Here is a 20,239-nt window from a genome sequence, read left to right as displayed (position 1 = left end):
TAGCATACACACGCACACCGATACACTTGTGGTCAGACTCGACAGTCGCTCTGGGGTGGTTACGAGCACATCCAAGCAGGTGGAAAACCTATGTCGCGAACAGAGTGGCAGACATTCAGCGTCGAGTTCCCGAGGCACAATGGCATCATGTAGCCGGGGTTGAAAATCCAGCTGACCCCGCCTCTCGAGGACTCACACCGTCACAGTTGCTGCAGCTGACATTGTGGTGGAACGGCCCGAACTTCCTGCGAAACAGCGAGCAGCTCACGGAGGCCCAAGCAGAAATTCCTGACCACCTGCCAGAAGAAAGGAAAAAACTAGTTGCGGTAACGCACAAAGCAAAAGGGGGAATCGAGGACAACAACACCTTGATGCGGTTCTCATCCTATACCAGGCTGCTAAGGGTCACCGCTTGGTGTCGACGATGGCTTCTCAAACGACGCAAGCTCTCTTCAGTCTCGAACAGCAATATCGCCGCCACCCATGGTGACTCCTCAGTCCTTTCGGTGGAGGAAATCAACGAGGCCGAGAAGTGCTGGATCCGACAAGTGCAGCAGACCCACTTTAAGGAAGAAAGGAGGCTATTAAAATCAGGCGCATGCGTTCCCTCAAGGAGCGTGCTCTCACCTCTAGCAGCGGAGATCGACAGCGCCAACATTCTCAGAGTTGGGGGTCGGCTGAGCAAAGCGCGTCTCAATCCTGACGAAGCCCATCCAATCATCCTGCCTCCTGAATCCACCTTTACCCAACTTTACATTGTTCACAGCCATCTCAAGACACTGCATGGCGGAGTGCAAGCAACTCTGGAAGCCATACGCCAGAGGTTCTGGATACCGAGGGGACGATCAAGAGTCAAAGCAGCAATCCTCAAATGCGTAACGTGTCTGAGATGGCGGGCGGAAACAGGCAGGCAGATGATGGGCCAACTGCCAGAGCACCGCGTTACTCCAGCTCGCCCATTCCATTCCACCGGAGTGGACTATGCGGGCCTGATATGGCTGCGGACTTCTCCAGGGCGTGGTCACAAAGCAACCAAGGCCTTCTTCGCAGTCTTCATCTGCATGGTGACCAAGGCCGTCCATCTCGAGGCGGTCTCCAGTTACACGTCAGAGGCTTTCCTGGCTGCTTTCCGGCGCTTCATATCCCGCCGAGGTCTCTGTGCGCACCTGTACAGCGACTGTGGGACGAACTTCCTGGGGGCAGACCGGGAGCTGCGTCGCCTATTCACCGCCAGCAGCCCTGAAAACAGATGCTTGAGGGAAAACCTGAGCAACCTACGCACTCAGTGGCATTTCAACCCACCAGCAGCGCCCCACTTCGGTGGACTCTGGGAGGCAGCCGTCAAGTCCACCAAGCACCATCTGAGAAGGACGATAGGAGAAACACGACTCACATTCGAGGAGATGTCCACACTCCTCACACAAGTCGAAGCTTGCCTAAATTCAAGGCCGCTGGCTGCTCTCTCCGATGACCCGTCTGATTTAACAGCATTGACTCCAGGGCATTTTCTTATAGGCTCCCCGTTGAACGCGTTGCCGGAACCGTCGCTGCTGGACCAGAACGTCAACCGGCTTACTCGATGGCAGCTGATCAACCAAATGAGGGATCAATTCTGGGTGCGATGGCGAAAGGAGTACCTGCACGGACTCACCACACGGTCGAAATGGCGCCGACCACAGGAAAACCTCACGCCGGGCAGCCTGTGCATCCTCAGCGACGAATCAACGCCACCCGCTCGCTGGCCGCTCGCACGAGTGAAGGAAGTGCATCCTGGAGGCGACGGGAAAACTCGGGTAGTCACCGTGGTCACCTCGGCGTCCGAATTCGTAAGACCGATCCACAAACTGATCGTTCTACCGTTGAACGAGAACGATCGATGACCGCGTCGATTCACGTGTTGCACCGTAATTCATTCACTCGCGAAGATCGACTACAACTGCGTAGTACGCGTAAAATCGTTGAGCGCACGCGCGAGTCATTCACGAGGCCAGCCGACGTGGCCCCCCACTCCAACCACCTCGCAGTAAATTCAAGCATTCACATTGCTCATGACGACGGTAGTAACCTCAAAAATTGCTTGCAGAGTTGTAAACTATAGCCCGAAATCACTGCGTGAAAATCACTGTCAATCACTAGCACTTTGTTCACTAGATATCACGACCGTTTGCATGCTCGGACATTCGACAAGTCGAGGCGGGCGGCATGTTTGAGATTGGCGCGCGAACGCCATAACGCCTCACCGTGCTCAACCGCGCGGCTGCCAATCACAGAATGTCCCGCAACACGCGCGAGAACACCGACAAACAGCGTCTGTAAACGAGGCTCGCGCGGGCAAAACCCTCAAGCGTGATTCGCGGAAAACAGGCTCGATTCTTCTGGAAGGTTCTCGACGAAAAACCGGAAACATCTGCGCGTGACGAACTTCCCGAAGGATCGAAGTAATAAAACCGAGAGAGAACCGTTACTCGCTCTCTTTCTGAATTCCGAGTCAGCTGTGCGATTACGTAAGAAGAGAAAGTTTTCGAGATCGATTGCTTATCAGTCAATTTATTATAATTCTCAACCTTTGTGACAAACTGAAACATTACAGTGTGAAAATACAGTTAATTTATTTGCAAATCCGCCTTCCATTCAATTCATTCATACAGTCCGCTTTTTCCACTTTCACTCAGCATACTTTCATACCATTCCAAATACACTCTCATACACAATCCGTTAAATTTCCTCGCGAATTTAGTTGCATTCCTTTTAGTTTCCCGCGAATCTTTCCAAGCAGGGAAAGATACGAAACAATAAGAAAATAATAATGAATATAAATTTTAACTAACAATAATTACTTATCAAACGTATATACTTATTTAATAATGGGTACATCCTCCTTTATTTTCTATTACTTCTATTGTACGATTTGGTATCGATTTATATAGTTTTTGGATGTAATTTTGACATTCGCGTACAATTGCATTTTTTAATTCTTGTACGTGTTGATACTGCTTTCCATTCGCGTATACGCCGCGAACAAGTTCTGCCCAGCAATTTTCAATAATATTAAGGTCCGGGGAGCGTGCAGGCCACGGCAAAACAGATATATTATTTTCATTAAAATATGATTGGACCAATCTTGATGTGTGTACAGATGCATTATCTTGTTGAAAGATGTAATCAGGTCCAGAGATGCATTCTGCATGATTATTTATTTGTTCTTTGATTAAATTTATGTATTGGACACTATTCATTCTCCCATTGATGAACTTGATACTTGTGCCGAAATAACCGATGACGGCCCAAACCATTACGCTGCCTCCTCCCATTTATCGTCGGATTGCTGACATTGTCCCTTTTCTTATGTCATGAAAATAATATTGGAACCCATCAGGACCATCCAGGTTAAATTTTTTTTCGTCCGAAAATAGTACTCTTTTCCATTTTTTTCCCAATGCACTCTTTCTTTTGCAAAGCGTAAACGTTCTGCTTTGTGTTTCGTTGTTAACGGAGGTTTCTTTTTTAATTTTAGCCTCTTAATATTTTTGCAGGATAGTAGAACTCGACGAACACTCGAAACACTGGCACTAACACTAGATTTTCCATTATTTGCTTCGTTGTTAACTGCGAGTTGGAAGCTACACGCATAATTGCTCGATGACGGCCGACCAGTACTTTTCTTTTTGCCATAATCTTCAACATTTTTTTAAGAAATTGTGTATTACTTTACGACTTCTTTTTATTACTTTCGATATTTTCGCTACTGATAACTGTTGCTGTTTTAGTTCAAGAATTTGCTTTTTTTCAGACTCGTTTAATTTTTTTCCGCGTCCCATACTTACAAATTTATATAATATTGTACTGTAATCTTTACTCGTTGATAGATCATGAAATACTGAGCATTTCTAAACATATTAACAGAGTGTGCTATCATTTCGACCTTAGTATGGAACAGTTTTTCTTTGTTGTATACAAACATCTACGACATTGTGATTTATTTCCAGCAAGCCGCATATTCTGAGCTCATAATATTGTTTTGATATTGTACGTTACAGACGAAAAATTTTACATGCGTCATTGAGAAATTAAAGATAGCACACCTGGGCTATCTTTTTGACGAGGAGTGTATTAGCGGGCAAGTGGGCACGCCGATGCCAGTGGGTACAGCAACGGGCAAAGCTACGGACATGTGACTTACAATTAGCGGAGTCGGCAGCTTAGCCGTAGCTGGCCACGTAGCTGTGACAAAGCGTGTGACAAATGCATGCAGCCTTGCCCGCAGAGGCGTGGCTTCGCGTCCGCCGTGCCGTTCTGTGTATGTGCCCAAGCAGAGTCGCCAGATCAAGACTTGTTCTCGCACTCTAATTTCCCCTTCTACCGCGCTATTCCCCACACTTCCGTCGCTGCCCGGTCACTGTCTCTGTCGTGCATACTCCGGTACGAGCAGAGAGAGGGTAAGTTTTTCCCCTCAACTTGTGCTCCTTCCCCTCTTCTGGCGACACTGTCCTCGGGGCAAGAAAATCGCTGCCCGTACGTGCAGACATTGATCAGTTCTGGTTTAGGGACTATTATATGTGTTGTATTTGTGACTAAATACTTTTTGAATTCACTGTACATCTTTAAACAAACGTACCTTTCTTAAGTGGTACTTAAAAATTTATTCCCTATTCTGTGTTTACTAAATACTTAATAAACACAATTATAATTTAAACGTATGTTAATGCGTTCTTGAATACACACCTAATAGAATTCAGCATCAGGGAGAGGGGCATTGTAATAAGACTTCCCCTAAGAAGCATTCGTGAATCGAACTATTTACGGATTTCTAGTTTCATTTTTGCTCTACACATTATTGCTCTTCGACTAATAAAACTCGAGCTGACAATCTGCCGTAGGTTCTAACAAATGGTAACAGATAACGGATACGAAAAGAGTCACACCGTTGTGAACGATAAGGCGGAACGACATTGACGAATAGGCTTCCGTGCAGTTCCGCGAGGTTTTCGCGAGTGCAATTCCATTGGCAATGGACTCGAAACCGCTATCATGCACGGTCCAGAGCAATTCCAATAGGCGATCCATTATCTTAAGCGGCGTCAGACCAATCGATTCGCCACTCTCCTTTTTCTGATTCCGTCCCTCCTCCCTCGTAAGGGCCTCCTTCCGTCGCATTTTCATTTTCGCGAAATGTTAAATGTCATTTATATATACATATATATATATTTTTCTAAACCGGCTACAATGCGCCGCACAGACAAATTTTTGATTTTTATGAAAAAAAATTGTTTTTGAATAGCCTAATAGTACAATTTTTTTCGGAGATACACGCCTGGGAAATAACCTTTTGTCTTCTGGGAATTCATCAGTTTTCAGAGCAATAGTTATGTAATTACTCCGCCTATAATTGAATACTTAGGGGTCTATAAGTTATATGGGTTATTACAAATAGCTTAAACTATTAACTGGCAAAATAAATTTTTCACAAATGTTGTTTAACAGTAAGTAATATAGACTAACCGGAAGCCACGTTGCGTTGCGCTCATTTTTCATTTATGCAGGAATACAAAAAATCCTTTAAGAGACATCGATGTGACACTAATCATTTTGGCAAGGTGTAATACTGATCTAACTTTGAGACCCTTGGGTGCAATGTAAGTTTAAAAATCAACTTTCAGAATTTCTGAAAAATTTCTGAGAAAATCTGAAATAGTTAATTAGAATTAATTTTTTAAATAAAAAATTTAATAATAATTTTTTTACGTTAAATAAACAAAGTTTTCGTTCACTGGACCACTGTCGCAAAATTGCAACAAAAACGGAAAAACGAAAGAAGAGAAGTGAAGAAAATATATAAAAATAAACTATAATAAATAAATAATAATAAATTAACGATAGATAATAATAAGAGGGACTAACGGCACTCCATTTGAAGGCGTTGCCTAGTTATGCATTTGGATTGTCTCACTGGTCAATAAAAGAAATGATAATCGCTTCTTGAAATCACTGTTGTTACGAGCCAGGGCTATGAGCAGCGCGAGAGGCCGGCGAGGGGATTTTTACCCCAGGAATACGGTTTCAATTGTTAGTTAGGTACGCGGACGCACCCGATGCGAAATCGAGGAGCCGCTAGGATAGTTGACGTCGAGGACGCACCTGATGCGAAATCAGGGAACCTCTGGGAGGTTGGTGTCAAACGCAGACGCACCCGATGCGAAATCGAGGAGCTACTAGGAGGATGAAACTTCGTGCACGCACCCGATGCGAAATCGAGGAGTCACTAGGGAACACGCGGCGAACCCGATACGAAAGGAGGTTGTATAAGAGCGCGGACGCACCTGATGCGAAATCAGGGAGCTGCTAGGATGCGGAAGAACCCAATGCGAAATCGGGGATCCGCCTAGGATGGTATAATTTCGTGGACGCACTCAATGCGAAATCGAGGAGCCACTAGGTTGGAGAAATCTTCGTTGAATCGAATTTAAGTATTAGTAAGCCTCGTAACTTCTATATAATAATTTAATTGATACAATCCGAGCGGTTAGATTGTATCGTGTGGGAACGTTCAATTATTATATTAGGATTTTAGGCAATAATTAAGGGTACGCGAGTTAACAAACAAGACAATTTATTCTGAATTGAAATTACTACAAGTGTTGTTGTTTGTGTCGCGAATGAATATAATAAATGTACAATTAGAGGAATTGTTTACCTATGTTGCACGGTGTTGACGCACTGGCAATGCGGGGTTAGATGGCGATTGTTGAATGCCAAATAGAATATATACCGAACTAACGGAATCTATAAGGTTATGAATTGATTCGAAAGGGACTTTAACCCGATCTCACTAGACTTGACGCGACGTGACTGCACGAGTACTGAACCGCGTCTGAATCTTGACTGAACCGCTTCTCGACTAACCGAAGAGGATGAAAATGAACGGGTTTATATACCTTGAAAATGAAAGGGGTACTCTGTTTAAGATTTAATGTCACGTAGGGTCACAGTCACATTTTTTGTCGTTTCTAATGAAAAGCAGGCCTCAGTTAGATTTTCGTTGAAAGGGGTTAATGAAGGTTATCCGGGCTATTTCCTATCAGAATATTGATTAACGGATGCCAGAAGGGAGTGTTTAGAGATTTTGGTATAAAGAAGGCATACAGTATCTTTCGTTAATAAAAGGGGCCTGTTGGGACGCTTTTCGTTCTCAGAAAAGAGATTAGAAATTCTAATCGAAATAAACGTGGAGAACGTCTCCATACGTAACACTGTAATAATGATCGTTGTTTCAGTGATAAGTAACTTTTTGTAATTAATATTTGTTGTTAATTTATTATCACTCATTTCTTACAATTTATTTTTATATATTAAAGATAATTACTTTTTATCTAACGGTTTTGTCATTCTCTTCCCTCCACTTTCCTCCCGTTGTTCCTTCCATGTTCATTGATCCCTCAAAATCAAATCAGATTCTGATAGTATATTTAATTTGCATTTTTGGTCATAAATATCATTGTCATTATTAGACCAAAAACGCGTGACCAAGAACGCAGTAGAATAAAAGTATTGAAAAGTTTTTTTATAAATTCATATACAGGATGTCTCACCTAACTCGAACATCTAAAGTATCTCGCTTGTTTTTTATGACAGAAAAAATTGCAGAGGAAAACATTAGTTGGTTCAGAGGGGCAAATATTATAGTAGGCAAAAAAAACTGTTGAAGGTTATATTTTTTGAGATTTCAAGGTAATCGATGTTTTTTTAAATGGAATGATATATTTTTATTATCGCTATATGATAGCCAAGGTCAAGACGAATTCAACGACCTGTAATATTATCACCTCCGCGTGACCTTGAGTTTGTTATCACCAACGATTCTACACCACACATTTACACTCCATAGACGCTGGTGTACAACTTGTCGAAGTCATTTCGGGTTTTCAATGCACCAATAATGCATATTATGTGTATTCAGTTGTCCATGGTTAGAAAAAGTAGCTTCGTCAGTAAAGAGAACGTCATAAAAGAAATGTTCATTTCTTTGTATTTGCTGCAATGCCCATGTACAAAAAGCAACACGATTCTCAAAGTCATTGCCACCAAGCTCCTGATGTAAGGAAATATGGTATGGATGAAAATGACGTTGCAATATTCGGGACACACTTGCTTTGCAAATGCCTAAGAACGTCCAATTTTTCGACAACTTGTAGTAGGATCAATATTGACTGTAGCCAATACAAAAGTTTCGGCATCTTCTCCAGTTTCAGGCTTTGCTCGTCTTCTGTTTAGTGATTTAACACTCCCTTTTCTACAAAACAATTGACCTATGCGGTCAAAACTTTGTCGAGGACGATGATTTCTCTCAGGGTATTTTTCTGCGTACAGTTGAGATGATTGTACTGAGTTACTTTTAGCCTCACCCATAAACTAAAATCATCTCTATCTTTTCTGCATCACTGTACACTATCGTTTCAGAGAAGTAACGTTATCTTTCACAATCAAATAAATCCCGAAGAATTTCTTAAACGTACTGATATCAGTCATCATAAGGAGAAGAATTTGTATCAGTGTTTACAATTTATTGTAAGCGTGTTTACAGTCAATAGTCAAAGTTCAAGAACATTTCGTGAAACCCTAGGGGACATGTCATCGTTGTTTCACTATTTAGGTCAAGTGTCCTACTTTTATGAATTTTGCGTACTCGACGTCACGTGAAGGTCATAATATTACAGGTCGTTGGATTCGTCTTGACCTCGGATATCATATAGCGATACTAAAAATATATCATTCCATTGAAAAAAAACTTCGATGATCTTGAAATCTCAAAAAATATAACCTTGAACACATTTTGTTGCTTATCGTAATATTTGTCCCCCTGAACCAACTAATGTTTTCCGTTGACATTTTTTTCTATCATAAAAAACAAGCGAGATATTTTAGATGCTCGAGTTATGTAAGACACCCTGTATAAAAACGTGCATGAACTTTTCAATCTGTATAGTTTACACTTTACTAAGTTTCAATTTATAATATTTTCGAGAAAAACCGTGTCTTCAGTTTTCCACCCACTACATCATGCACCACATCTGAAAAAAATGATTGATGGGTTATGAAAGCGTCAGCATTATCCACGGTTTATTGTTATACGATTTCTTTTTACGAAAATATAATAGTTTAAATATCGACAACTTATCGAAAATTGGAAATTTACTATTCAATTATGCCTTCTGGTACCGCTGTACTTTGAAACTGAAAAAAACGCTTTAAGAATTTAGACCTGAAGTATCTCTTTTAAAAAATTCAACGCTTGAAAGGCTACCAGATAATTGATATTTTAAGGGTTAAATACGTGAAAGGCGTTTCGACTCTTTAATAAACTGATGAAGTTTATTGAAAACTTAAAAAGTTTCACTTTGGAAGCTACTCAAGCTTCACTTGAATAAAAACACACTTTCCATTCAGTGTGTACTTACTTGGGAAACCTAACGTAATTTCGGCAATACTTACCCTATCTAAATACTTAATGATCTTTCTCCAGGTTGCGGTAGCATAACGCCGAAATCCACGTGGGGTAAAATCGCGACCATGGGTTACGCCAGCCTCGGGATCCCGTTGACTGTGGTTTACCTATCGAGCGCCGGAGGTCTGTTATCCAGATGTGCCAGAGGTGTCTTTACACGTGCTCTTTGCTGCTGCCTTTGTTCGAATTGCGGCTATTGTTGCTACGATGAAAGAAGAATGGAGGTGAGCGAAGAAACATTAATTGATAGAATATTTCTCGTAAAATGTCAAATGAAACACATCTATAGTACAGGTACAATTAACTATTACATTGTCCCGAATCTAAACTCTGGAAGTTCCATATTATTCGAATTCAAACGAGCATTGATTAAAGATTTTTTACTTTTCATACATATACAATACATATATTGCTCTTTGCTTTGTTGCTCTCTTCCAATTAACAATGTCTTGATAGGTGGAAGTCATTTGTATCCCAAATAGATACAGATTTTGCATGAACTCTGCACTCGTACAGGAACGAAAGGACAAGGAAATATATTTGCTGTTTATAAATGAATATATTACAATTTAAAGATTATTAGAAATTATTGGAAGTTTTAGTAAAACAATGTGATAACCTATTAATTTTAGAGGAATTCAACACGATCGTGAAAAAAAAAGAAAATAGTGGAGAGTCTTGCACACGTAAATTCCTTAGGCATATGTATATACAGTCAGTCAAAAAAGTCTCCGTACACCGTACAAGAATTTATTTAAAGTTGCATAATTTTAAAGGAAATGGTAATAAATAAATAATTCTTTCGTTGTTGTTGGGACATGATATTTTGCAATGAAGATTTATTGTATAACAGCGGATAATAAAATACAGAGTTCTTGAAAAAGGTAGCACACGTTTCAAGCACGAGTGTACAGCAGCAAGAACTCTGTATTTTATTATCCGCTGTTATACAATAAATCTTCATTGCAAAATATCATGTCCCAACAGGTTATGGGCCCAGGAAGTGTATCAAAAAGTTTTTAGTGGATATTTTTGTGCGCAAATTCGATAACGCGAGTTACCGGTCAATTTTTGTTTGGCTAATATAACTAAATATATTTAAAGTAACTTCCGCGTGCTTCTCTTCGAAATGTCGACGCAATCATCAAATATCGATAAACTAAGTAAAGACAATTACGATACTTGGAAGTTTCAAATGAAGATGATACTCGTAAAAAATGATCATTGGCAATATGTAACTGGTGAAAGGCCAGGAACTGAAGCGGAAATAAGAGTTTGGGAACGGAATGAACCTAAAGCTATGGCCGATATCGTCCTCACCATAGCAGCAGCTGAACTGTGCCACGTGAAGCATTGTACTACTGCAAAAGCTGTGTGGACCAAATTGGAAGAAGTTTACCTTTCTAAGGGTCCTGCCCATAAAACTACGCTGCTGAAACAATTACTGTTTACCAGGATGGGCGAATCTGACAGCATGGTGGACCATGTGAATGCATTTTTCGCCTTAGTGGACAAACTGAATGGAATGGACATAAAAGTAGTTGATGATTTAGTGAGTATACTACTACTTTACAGCATACCTGACAGCTATGATAACTTTCGCTGTGCCATTGAATCGAGGGATGAATTACCAACCCCTGAAGCACTGAAAATTAAGCTGATAGAAGAGTCAAATGCCAGAAGAAAGAAGGTACCAAGCAACAGTTGCCATGGAGCCCTGTATACAAAGTCCGAACCGAATAGCAGAGTTACCAGGTATGAAAAACCTACGCACCAAAATACTAATACCAGACAGTTGAACACTAATTATAAATCCAAGTACAAGTGCAACTTTTGCTCAAAATTTGGACATAAAGCTTCGCAATGCTGGAAGAGAAACTCTGACCGACAGCAGTCTGCATCGCAAGCAGATGAAGCTTTCATGATCCGTGGCGAGGGTGCATTGTCACTGAAGCAGGATTATCGTACTGCGTTTTTAAAAAATATTTGGTGTTTGGATAGCGGTGCAACCTCTCATATGTGCCACGATCGTAGCCTGTTTACAGATTTCAGAATCTCTAGGCATGGAGATGTCCGCTTGGCGACAGACAAAACTGTCAGTATAAATGGAGAAGGCACGATATACATCAATGCACTCAATTATGGACATACGAAGAGGATAAGACTGGATAATGCACTTTATGTACCTGATCTAAGGACAAATTTATTGTCAATCCCCAAAATCGTGCAAAACGGTTACAAAGTCAATTTCACAGGGGATGAAGCTTGTATTACAAATTATAAGTCACAACTAGTGGCAATAGCTCGAAAGAAAGGAGACCTTTACTTCCTTGAGACAAATGAAGAGCTTGTAAACATGGTAAGTGCCAAAAATAATACCTTGGACAAATGGCACTCACGCTATGGACACTTAAATGAAAAAGATCTAAGGATGTTAGTATCAAAAGATATGGTACAAGGATTGTCTTTTCAAGCTGGTGATAAAATGAAATTTTGCGAAATCTGTGTACAAGGTAAGCAGACAGCAAAACCCTTCCCTGTAAAATCTAACAACAGAGTTTATGATGTATTAGACCTAATCCACTCAGATTTATGTGGTCCCATGCGAAACAAATCAAATGGTGGTGCAACTTACTTCGCAACATTTATTGACGAAAAATCGAAGTGGATCGAAGTATATTTTTTAAAATCAAAAGACGAGATCAAGAGTGCATTTTTAGATTTCAAAGCCAAGGCTGAGAGATCAACGAACAAAAGAATTAAAACTCTTAGAACTGATAATGGTCTTGAATACTGTGGGTCAATTTTTTCAGAAGTTTTAAGGAGAAGTGGGATCCAGCGTGAACGTTCAGTAGCGTACACTCCGCAGCAAAATGGGACAGCGGAACGCATGAACAGAACTTTGGTGGAAATGGCACGATGCATGCTACTTCAATCAAAATTGCCAAAATCTTTTTGGGCTGAGGCAATTGCTACTGCGGCGTATATTAGAAACAGATGTCCATCGAAGAGCTTGCCACATAAAACACCATTTGAAACGTACAAGCGTGTAAAACCTAACGTGAGCCATATGAAAATTTTCGGCTGCAAGTCATGGTTCCTTGATAAAACCCCTGGGAAGGATAAGTTCCAGGCAAAGTCAACGCAATGTGTTTTCGTCGGATATTCGAGCGAGTCCAAAGCGTATCGACTGTGGAACCCCGATGCACACAAAATCGTCATAAGCCGGGACGTTATATTTGAGGAAAACTTCAGTGAATCCAGAACGCTCGATAAGATTGTATCAAAAAATCAAACTTTTGAAATAAACCTTGAATCCAAAGCAGATGCTGATGAACGTGAACCTGAATTCGAAGCAGATGCTGATGAACGTGAACCTGAATCCGAAACAAATGCTGATCTAGGAGAAAACGAGCGGACAACCAGTTCCAGAAGAGGTCCAGGAAGGCCGAAGTTGATTCGAGCAGGGCATAGAGGAAGACCAAGAAAGGTATACAACGAGATACCTGAAACCTCTATCTTACAAGAAGCAGCATTAGCATGGAGCCAACCAGTGGATCCAACAGTAAAGGAAGCGTTAACTGGTGATGATGCAAAAGCATGGAAGTTGGCCATGAAAGAAGAATTCGATGCCTTGACGCAGAGCGACGCATGGAAACTGGTCGAGAGACCACAAGACAAGAACGTCATTGGATGTCGTTGGGTCTTGAAAACCAAATATAAAAGCGACGGCAGCATCGAACGACGCAAGGCGCGTCTCGTAGCCAAAGGATATGCACAACAAGAAGGAAGGGACTTTAACGAGACTTTTGCCCCTGTAGCCAGACTCAGTTCCATAAGAATTTTGACAGCCATATCTGCTAAGTACAATCTTAAAATGTACCAGCTTGACGTAGTTATGGCCTACATAAATGGCGATCTCGATGAAAAGATTTACATGGAACAAGCAGATGGTTTCGTTGAACCAGGTAAGAAAGACCATGTGTGTTTATTAAACAAGTCTCTATACGGTTTAAGGCAATCTGGAAGACAGTGGTACATAAAACTTGACTGGAGCTTGCGGAAACTTGGTTTAAAACCATCAAATGCTGACAAATGTATCTATGTATTGAGAAAAAGCGATATTATACTCATAGTCGCTGTATACGTCGATGATCTAATCCTGGCCACTAATCACCACGACACTTTTGTCAGAGTCAAGGATGGCCTATCAAGCGAATTCAAAATGAAAGATCTAGGTCCGTTACAGTATTGCTTGGGAATGGAATTTAATCAAGATTTAAATAAAGGAACCATTACCATTAGCCAAAGGAAATATATAAAAGATCTACTATTAAAGTTTAAAATGGAAAATTGTAAAGGTGCAAGTACTCCTGCAGACAGAAGCCAAAAATTAAAAAAGGGGCCAGATATAGGAACTGAAGGAGCAACAACGTTCCCGTACCAGTCCTTAATTGGTACACTAATGTTTTTGGCTGTGGCCACACGACCAGATGTGGCATATGCGATTAGCAGTTTGAGTCAGTTCAACCATCACCATGATGAGACTCATTGGACCGCTGCAAAGCGTGTTTTGCGGTACCTGCAAGGAACTGCTAATTTTGGGTTGAAATATAAGCGTACGAGTCAGCCACTTGTCGGCTATGTCGATGCTGATTGGGCGGGAGACCTCAATGATCGGAGATCCTACACTGGATTATTTTTCAAAATCGGGGACGCAGCTGTTACATGGCAAGCAAGAAAACAGCGTGCCATTGCCCTATCAAGCAGTGAAGCGGAATACGTGGCGCTCAGTGAGGCCGCCAGGGAAGCCGTTTACATAAGAAATCTTTTAATTGATTATGACTTGCAGGGCATTACAGACGAAGCAACCGTTATTTATTGCGACAACCAAGGTGCGCAACAGATGACCCGCAACCCGGTGTTCCACTCACGCACCAAACACATAGACATACGGTGCCATTTCGTAAGGGATGTTTTCGAACAAGGAAAGATCGACGTGCGTTACATACCGACGCATGAGATGACAGCTGACGTCCTTACTAAGCCACTACCGGGGCCGCAACACCAAAGGTGTACGCTTGGGCTTGGTGTACATGAAATTCCAAACGACTCGCGTTGAGAGGGGGTGTTGGAAATAGGCCTTAATAGGCGCGCAACGCTCCCTGTGTTTCGTACACCGAACTATGATGTGTCTTCTTCTTGCTGCTGTACACTCGTGCTTGAAACGTGTGCTACCTTTTTCAAGAACTCTGTATTTTATTATCCGCTGTTATACAATAAATCTTCATTGCAAAATATCATGTCCCAACAGTTGTTATATTCAGAAATATAACATTAATTATTAGTGCAAACAAAAAGATGTTACATGCATTTGTTAACAAATAAACGAACTAAAATGACGAGCATAACAAAAATGAGGTCAAAAAAGTCTCCGTACAGAGACTGTGAGCGTGTAAATTTATTTCCTTTGTTAACGGTTCAGCTGAATGTTTACAAATAACTCTCAAGGAAACACTCTATGGTCAAGTATAATTTAGTTGCTTGACTGTTAGCAAGAATAAAAGACGTTTTCGCGAAAAAATTTCTCCGAAATGGAAGTACCACTTGCGACCAGAGATTTAATTATAAAATTAAGAGAAGATTCATTATCCATTAGAAAAATAGGTCAAATAGTAAAAAGGACACATTCTTCGGTACAATATATTCTTGAGAAATACGCAAAAACTAAATCTATTCAAAGTTTACAACGTACAGGTCGACCACAAAAATTAGATACTAATCATAAACGTGCAATCCTACGAACAATTCGTTGTGATCCACAAACGAGTGCACCAATATTGGCCAGTATGATAGAAAATGACTATAATATAAAAGTAGTGCCTGAAACTATTCGAAATGTTATGAGAAAAGCTGGATACAATAGTCGTACAGCCAGGAGAACACCGTTCGTAAGTAAAGTTAATAAAAGAAAACGTTTTGAATTTGCGAAGGCACACGTTAATAAGGATCAAAGCTTTTCGAATAATGTTATATTTAGTGATGAATGTAAATTCACTATTTTTACTTTGGAGGGAAATGTTAAAGTGTGGAGAAAACCAAATGAACAGATGAAACTCAAAAAACTCCCATCGTTTAAATAAGGAGGCGCCAGCGTGATGGTGTGGGGGTGTATGAGTGTAGCAGGGGTGGGAAATTTAGTCTTTATTGACGGTATAATGGATCAGCATAAATATTTGAACATTTTGAAAGAAAATTTAAAAAACAGTGCCAGAAAATTACATCTTGAAGAGTCGTTTATCTTCCAGCAGGATAACGACCCTAAGCACATGGCTAAGAAAGTAAAGGAATGGGTATTATACAATGTCCCGAAACAGCTGCATACACCTCCACAATCTCCCGACATTAATGCAATCGAACATTTGTGGGGAGCAATAAAAAGAAATTTGAAAAAATACACAATAAAAAACAAGGAAGACCTAAAATCTAATATATTGTTGGAATGGGAAAATATTCAGCCAAGTACAATACAAAAATTAGTTCAAACAATGCCAAAGAGGATGCAAGAAATTATAAAATTAAAAGGCGGTCCAACTGATCACTAATTAACAAATTATGAATAATAGTGTTACATGTACAGAGACTTTTTTGACCTCGTTTTCGTTGAGTTTTACTTTTTCCTTTGTTTATTTGTTAACAAATAAATGTAATATAGCTTTTTTTGCACTGTTAATAAATGTTATGTTTAGTGAACATAATAACGCAAGAATTATTTATTTATTACCATTTCCTTTAAAATTGTGCAACATTAAATAAATTCTTGTACGGTGTACGGAGACTTTTTTGACTGACTCTAGGTACTGATGCATGAAAAGATGTATGATGTTCAATCCTCATGAGACCGAAAAGCGATACATTTCTCTTGCACGGTAAAATATGAATATCTTCACTATTATACAGAGTGAATGTAAACTGTGGTACAGCAGGAAAGTGGAGTTATATTTCTCAGAGGAACAATAACTGATAAGTAGAGCAAATGAGAGATTAAATATTTTAAAATACATGAAATACAACACTTATTATTTACGTAATGTTAAAAAGGCACCTACATCATATTCATACATATATTATTTTGATCAATATACATATATACAGGGTCCCCCCGTTAAGTTATGTCACCATTTTTTAGGCATTTCCGATAGTGCAATTAAAAAATGGTTTTAGACAAAAGTTTGTCAATACTTGGCGAGTTACACGTCCGCATATTCTTAAATCTAAAAAAATACTCTTTACGTAAAAAAGTAAAGGTCACCTTGACTTTTTTAAATGGCACCACATGTTTTGGACATAATAGAATTGTTGCTGACGTCGAGATGAATTCAACAGTGTTTTATACTATGACCTTGAAATGACCTCAAACTCGAAAATTTTGTGCTAACGTAACTTTAATGAAAAATTATTTCTTCGTTTTTTCATTGCATTAATGTTTATCGTAAATGAAAATATTTTCCACATTGAAAAACTGAATAATGATAATAATAGAAGCATAGAAGAATTTGTTTGAGCGAAATTTCACGAAACAATTCTCAAGTATAAACCTTCCTTTGGCGTCTCTAGATGTATGTAATCCTCGAATAATTTGTGTATTTTTTTATTTGCAAATCCGTGTACACAAAGTTTATCTTTCCATGTTGATCTTGATAAGATAAATTTGGAAAGGAATATTGCAAAACAGTGCGGGAAAGTGAAGGCACTTTCTTGGTAGATCGATCTTAAAATTGCTTTTAAATTGACATGGGCCCAGGAGAAGGAGAGGCGAATGAGGAAGAAAAGGCAGCAGGAAGAACTGGCTCAGCAGCAACAGCAATTGCAGTTACAGGAGCCCTTTTATGTCCGCGCAAATGCGTCAACGTTCACGAGCACAGTGGAAATTAAGGCCAGCCCAAAGGACGAAGTGTCGAGTCTTGGCTCCGGTGACAGGCCAAACGTTACTATACTCGCACCAATCAGCATTTGTCTCGGTGCAATACTGTGCTACATTGTGGCAGGCGCTTTTACTCTGCACAAGTTGGACGACTGGTCCTTTGTGGGTACGTTGCAAAAGAGAATCCCGATTTTTCCCGAACGAAACGCATTGCCTCAAAAGGGATATATAGTCAACGATATGCATCAGAAAATGTCAAAAATTATTTAACGTGCCTTACCTACCACGGAAGTGAATTTCTAATTTTCATAGAGATTAGTATATTCCAATTAAAAACGATTACCTGATGAAATATTTACTGATTTACTGATTGAATGCGGACAATAAAGAATTCAGATAGCATCGGTTCGGATAATCGAGCTTATGCTACATCGTCAATTAAACAAATAAATATGATCCAAATCGTATTAAGTTTGGCCTCTTTATGTTCAGTAAAATGTCACAACTATAGTGGTGAAAATCTCATGAAAAAATAAGTAAAACCAATAAAGTTTTGTCATTACATTAGTAATGTCTCAACGATATATCTACTCCTATATCATGTCATACTATCGTGGGAAAATTTTTCTCTCCCATATATTTATAGGGACATTACACTGTGGTCCTTTATTTTAATAGCAATATTGTGTGTTGAAAATCAGTAACAAAAAGAGTCCAATTTTTCCAAAATTGAGATTTTGATACCTGTAAAATGTTTCTAGAAAATGAGGCCAAACTTTTTTAGAAAAATCCCAAAATTAACTTATTTTTGGAAGAAATTTTTTCAGCAGAACTATTATACTTTTTACATTACGATTTTGCGCACACATTTATGGGTATTTGAAGTACATAAATTGTTTTTTTTTTTTAAATCAAAAACAATAAAAATGACGAGTTATATACATTTTTATGAAGTATGTTTTAGAAAATATTTGTTGAGCGTTGCCATGATTCTGGTCCTTTTGCTTCTGTTGATTGAAAACCAAAAAATGATGAATTATATTTAATCAGTACACATAAATGTGACTAAGTCCGAATCAAAATAAATTGAAAATCTTGATTATTTACAAAATGGAGGAATTTTCAATTTTGATTTTTGTAATATTTCTCCGCGTTTAATATAATTATTTAATGTGTAACTATTAAGAGCCAAGACTCCGTAATTCACAATGAGGTAGAGCGACTACGTTACCGACAAAATTAGACGGAACATGATTTTACGTGTCTCAACTTTTCGTCCTTATATGAGAATATTTTTCACTGGGGAAGGGCTCACTCTAAAGAGGAGTGTTCAATCTAACGCGCTGGTCATGAACAGACGAAACTATGCAGATATTTGGCAATATAAATATTAGAAGTAGACCAAAAACCGCACAATGTACATGCCGTGCAATCCAAGCATTTTTATGCCATTGGATTAGTTTTCTGGATGAAATCGAGAGTAGCGCACGCTAGAAAATATCTCCAGAAACAAATTGAGCTATTTTTTGTCTTGATTCTCTGCGAAATAAAGCCAAAAACTTGAAACACGTTTCTGGCGTCAGAATTCATAATATCGATAATGCAGAGCAAAACATGTGACAACGACCCGTCGGATCAAACCAAAACGGATCTTAAGTCTGTGTCTGAAGACTGTGAACGGAAATTATACAGCAGTTACCGACCTGCTGACTCTGAAAAAGTCACGTGACTACCCTTCGCCCTTAATGATATAAACATTTGTGTATTTAGACGATTTATCTGAAATGAATATTCGATAGAATTGAATTGAATTGTATTTTTAATATATTCAGTTGTAATATTAATAATGTACAATTATTGAGATTGTACCGATGCATCTATGAGAATTTGTTCAACAAACTTATTTCTTTGGGCATATATTATTGTAATAATGGCTCAAAATTTAATAGATAAATTCTTGCTATTTTTATAAAGTATTGTAAAGTATCCCATTTTAACGCTCCGTAATCCTAATGTTAAGGATTAAAGAAAATGGATTCTTCGAAAGTTCAAAACCAAAATACCCCCTTAAATCTAGAATCGGAAGGCACTTTGATTGAAGAACCGATAGATTTTCATTTAAGATTACGCCAGCAATGAAAGGGTTATATTGTGCATTTAACCGTCTTGTTTCTTATTTGATCGCAGATGCAAGCTACTTCTGCTTCATGAGCATGAGCACGATTGGGTTCGGCGATATGGTTCCCGGTTCCTACCCCCGTCAGAATCTTTACGAGTCGAGGAACGTAACCATTTGGTTTTGCTCCTGCTACATAATGTCTGGGATCGCAATCACCGCGATGTGCTTCAACATCCTCCATGATGAGATCGTCCATAGGCTCAGCCATCAGGTGGAAAAACCGGAGCCGATCAAAGCCAGTCCAAGTGTGGACGAGCTGTCAACGGATCCTTTCGCGTTGACCTCGTGACAATTTCCGTCTGGCAACCTGTGCCACAGGAACGGCAACGACGAGAACGACATATGCGGAACAGATCCACCTACCAGTCTGTTCGCCCACGAGAACGAAATCAATATCTTAAAGGACTGTTTCAATCAGGTAGACGTCACTAGAGACTGCAAGCCGATTCTGAAGCTCGAGGATCACGTGCCGTCGATTCCTAGTGTTTACATGTTGCCGAAAGTTGACGAAGAGACCGAGGAGAATACGGAGATGTAAAACTTTACACTTCTTGTAGTCCGAACAAGTATGCTTGATCTAGGCAACAATGTGAAAAGTAACCCGGCGGATATAGATGAAACGCAAGATACATGTATG

General features: G+C 39.7%; 2 protein-coding genes across 2 annotated transcripts; both read left to right on the top strand.

The window, feature by feature from the left end:
• The first annotated feature begins 9,081 nt into the window (after positions 1-9,081).
• LOC143363472 (uncharacterized) lies at positions 9,082-19,969 on the top strand. Its single transcript, XM_076804046.1, has 4 exons — positions 9,082-9,217; positions 9,518-9,723; positions 17,304-17,589; positions 19,611-19,969. Exons 1-4 carry the CDS (start codon positions 9,082-9,084, stop codon positions 19,889-19,891), a joined length of 909 nt encoding a protein of 302 aa, XP_076660161.1. The 3' UTR covers positions 19,892-19,969.
• LOC143363473 (uncharacterized) lies at positions 15,094-16,104 on the top strand. The gene is made up of 2 exons (XM_076804047.1): positions 15,094-15,450; positions 15,877-16,104. The coding sequence occupies exons 1-2, from the start codon at positions 15,094-15,096 to the stop codon at positions 16,102-16,104; spliced, it is 585 nt and encodes a 194-aa protein (XP_076660162.1).
• Positions 19,970-20,239: the final 270 nt, after the last annotated feature.

The sequence above is a fragment of the Halictus rubicundus genome, unplaced genomic scaffold (assembly GCF_050948215.1).
Source record: "Halictus rubicundus isolate RS-2024b unplaced genomic scaffold, iyHalRubi1_principal scaffold0049, whole genome shotgun sequence".
Classification (NCBI taxonomy): domain Eukaryota; kingdom Metazoa; phylum Arthropoda; class Insecta; order Hymenoptera; family Halictidae; genus Halictus; species Halictus rubicundus.
This window is presented reverse-complemented; position numbering and strand designations above follow the sequence as displayed.

Bases quoted from the DNA above. Each gene is read 5' to 3' on its own strand.
- LOC143363472 (XM_076804046.1), top strand. From the start codon at position 9,082: ATGGGTTATGAAAGCGTCAGCATTATCCACGGTTTATTGTTATACGAT. The intron at 9,218-9,517 runs GTACTTTGAAAC...ATCTTTCTCCAG, and splicing joins TTATGCCTTCTGGTACCGCT to GTTGCGGTAGCATAACGCCG. The intron at 17,590-19,610 runs GTACGTTGCAAA...ATTTGATCGCAG, and splicing joins GGACGACTGGTCCTTTGTGG to ATGCAAGCTACTTCTGCTTC.
- LOC143363473 (XM_076804047.1), top strand. From the start codon at position 15,094: ATGGAAGTACCACTTGCGACCAGAGATTTAATTATAAAATTAAGAGAA. The intron at 15,451-15,876 runs GTAAGTAAAGTT...GTCCCGAAACAG, and splicing joins CAGCCAGGAGAACACCGTTC to CTGCATACACCTCCACAATC.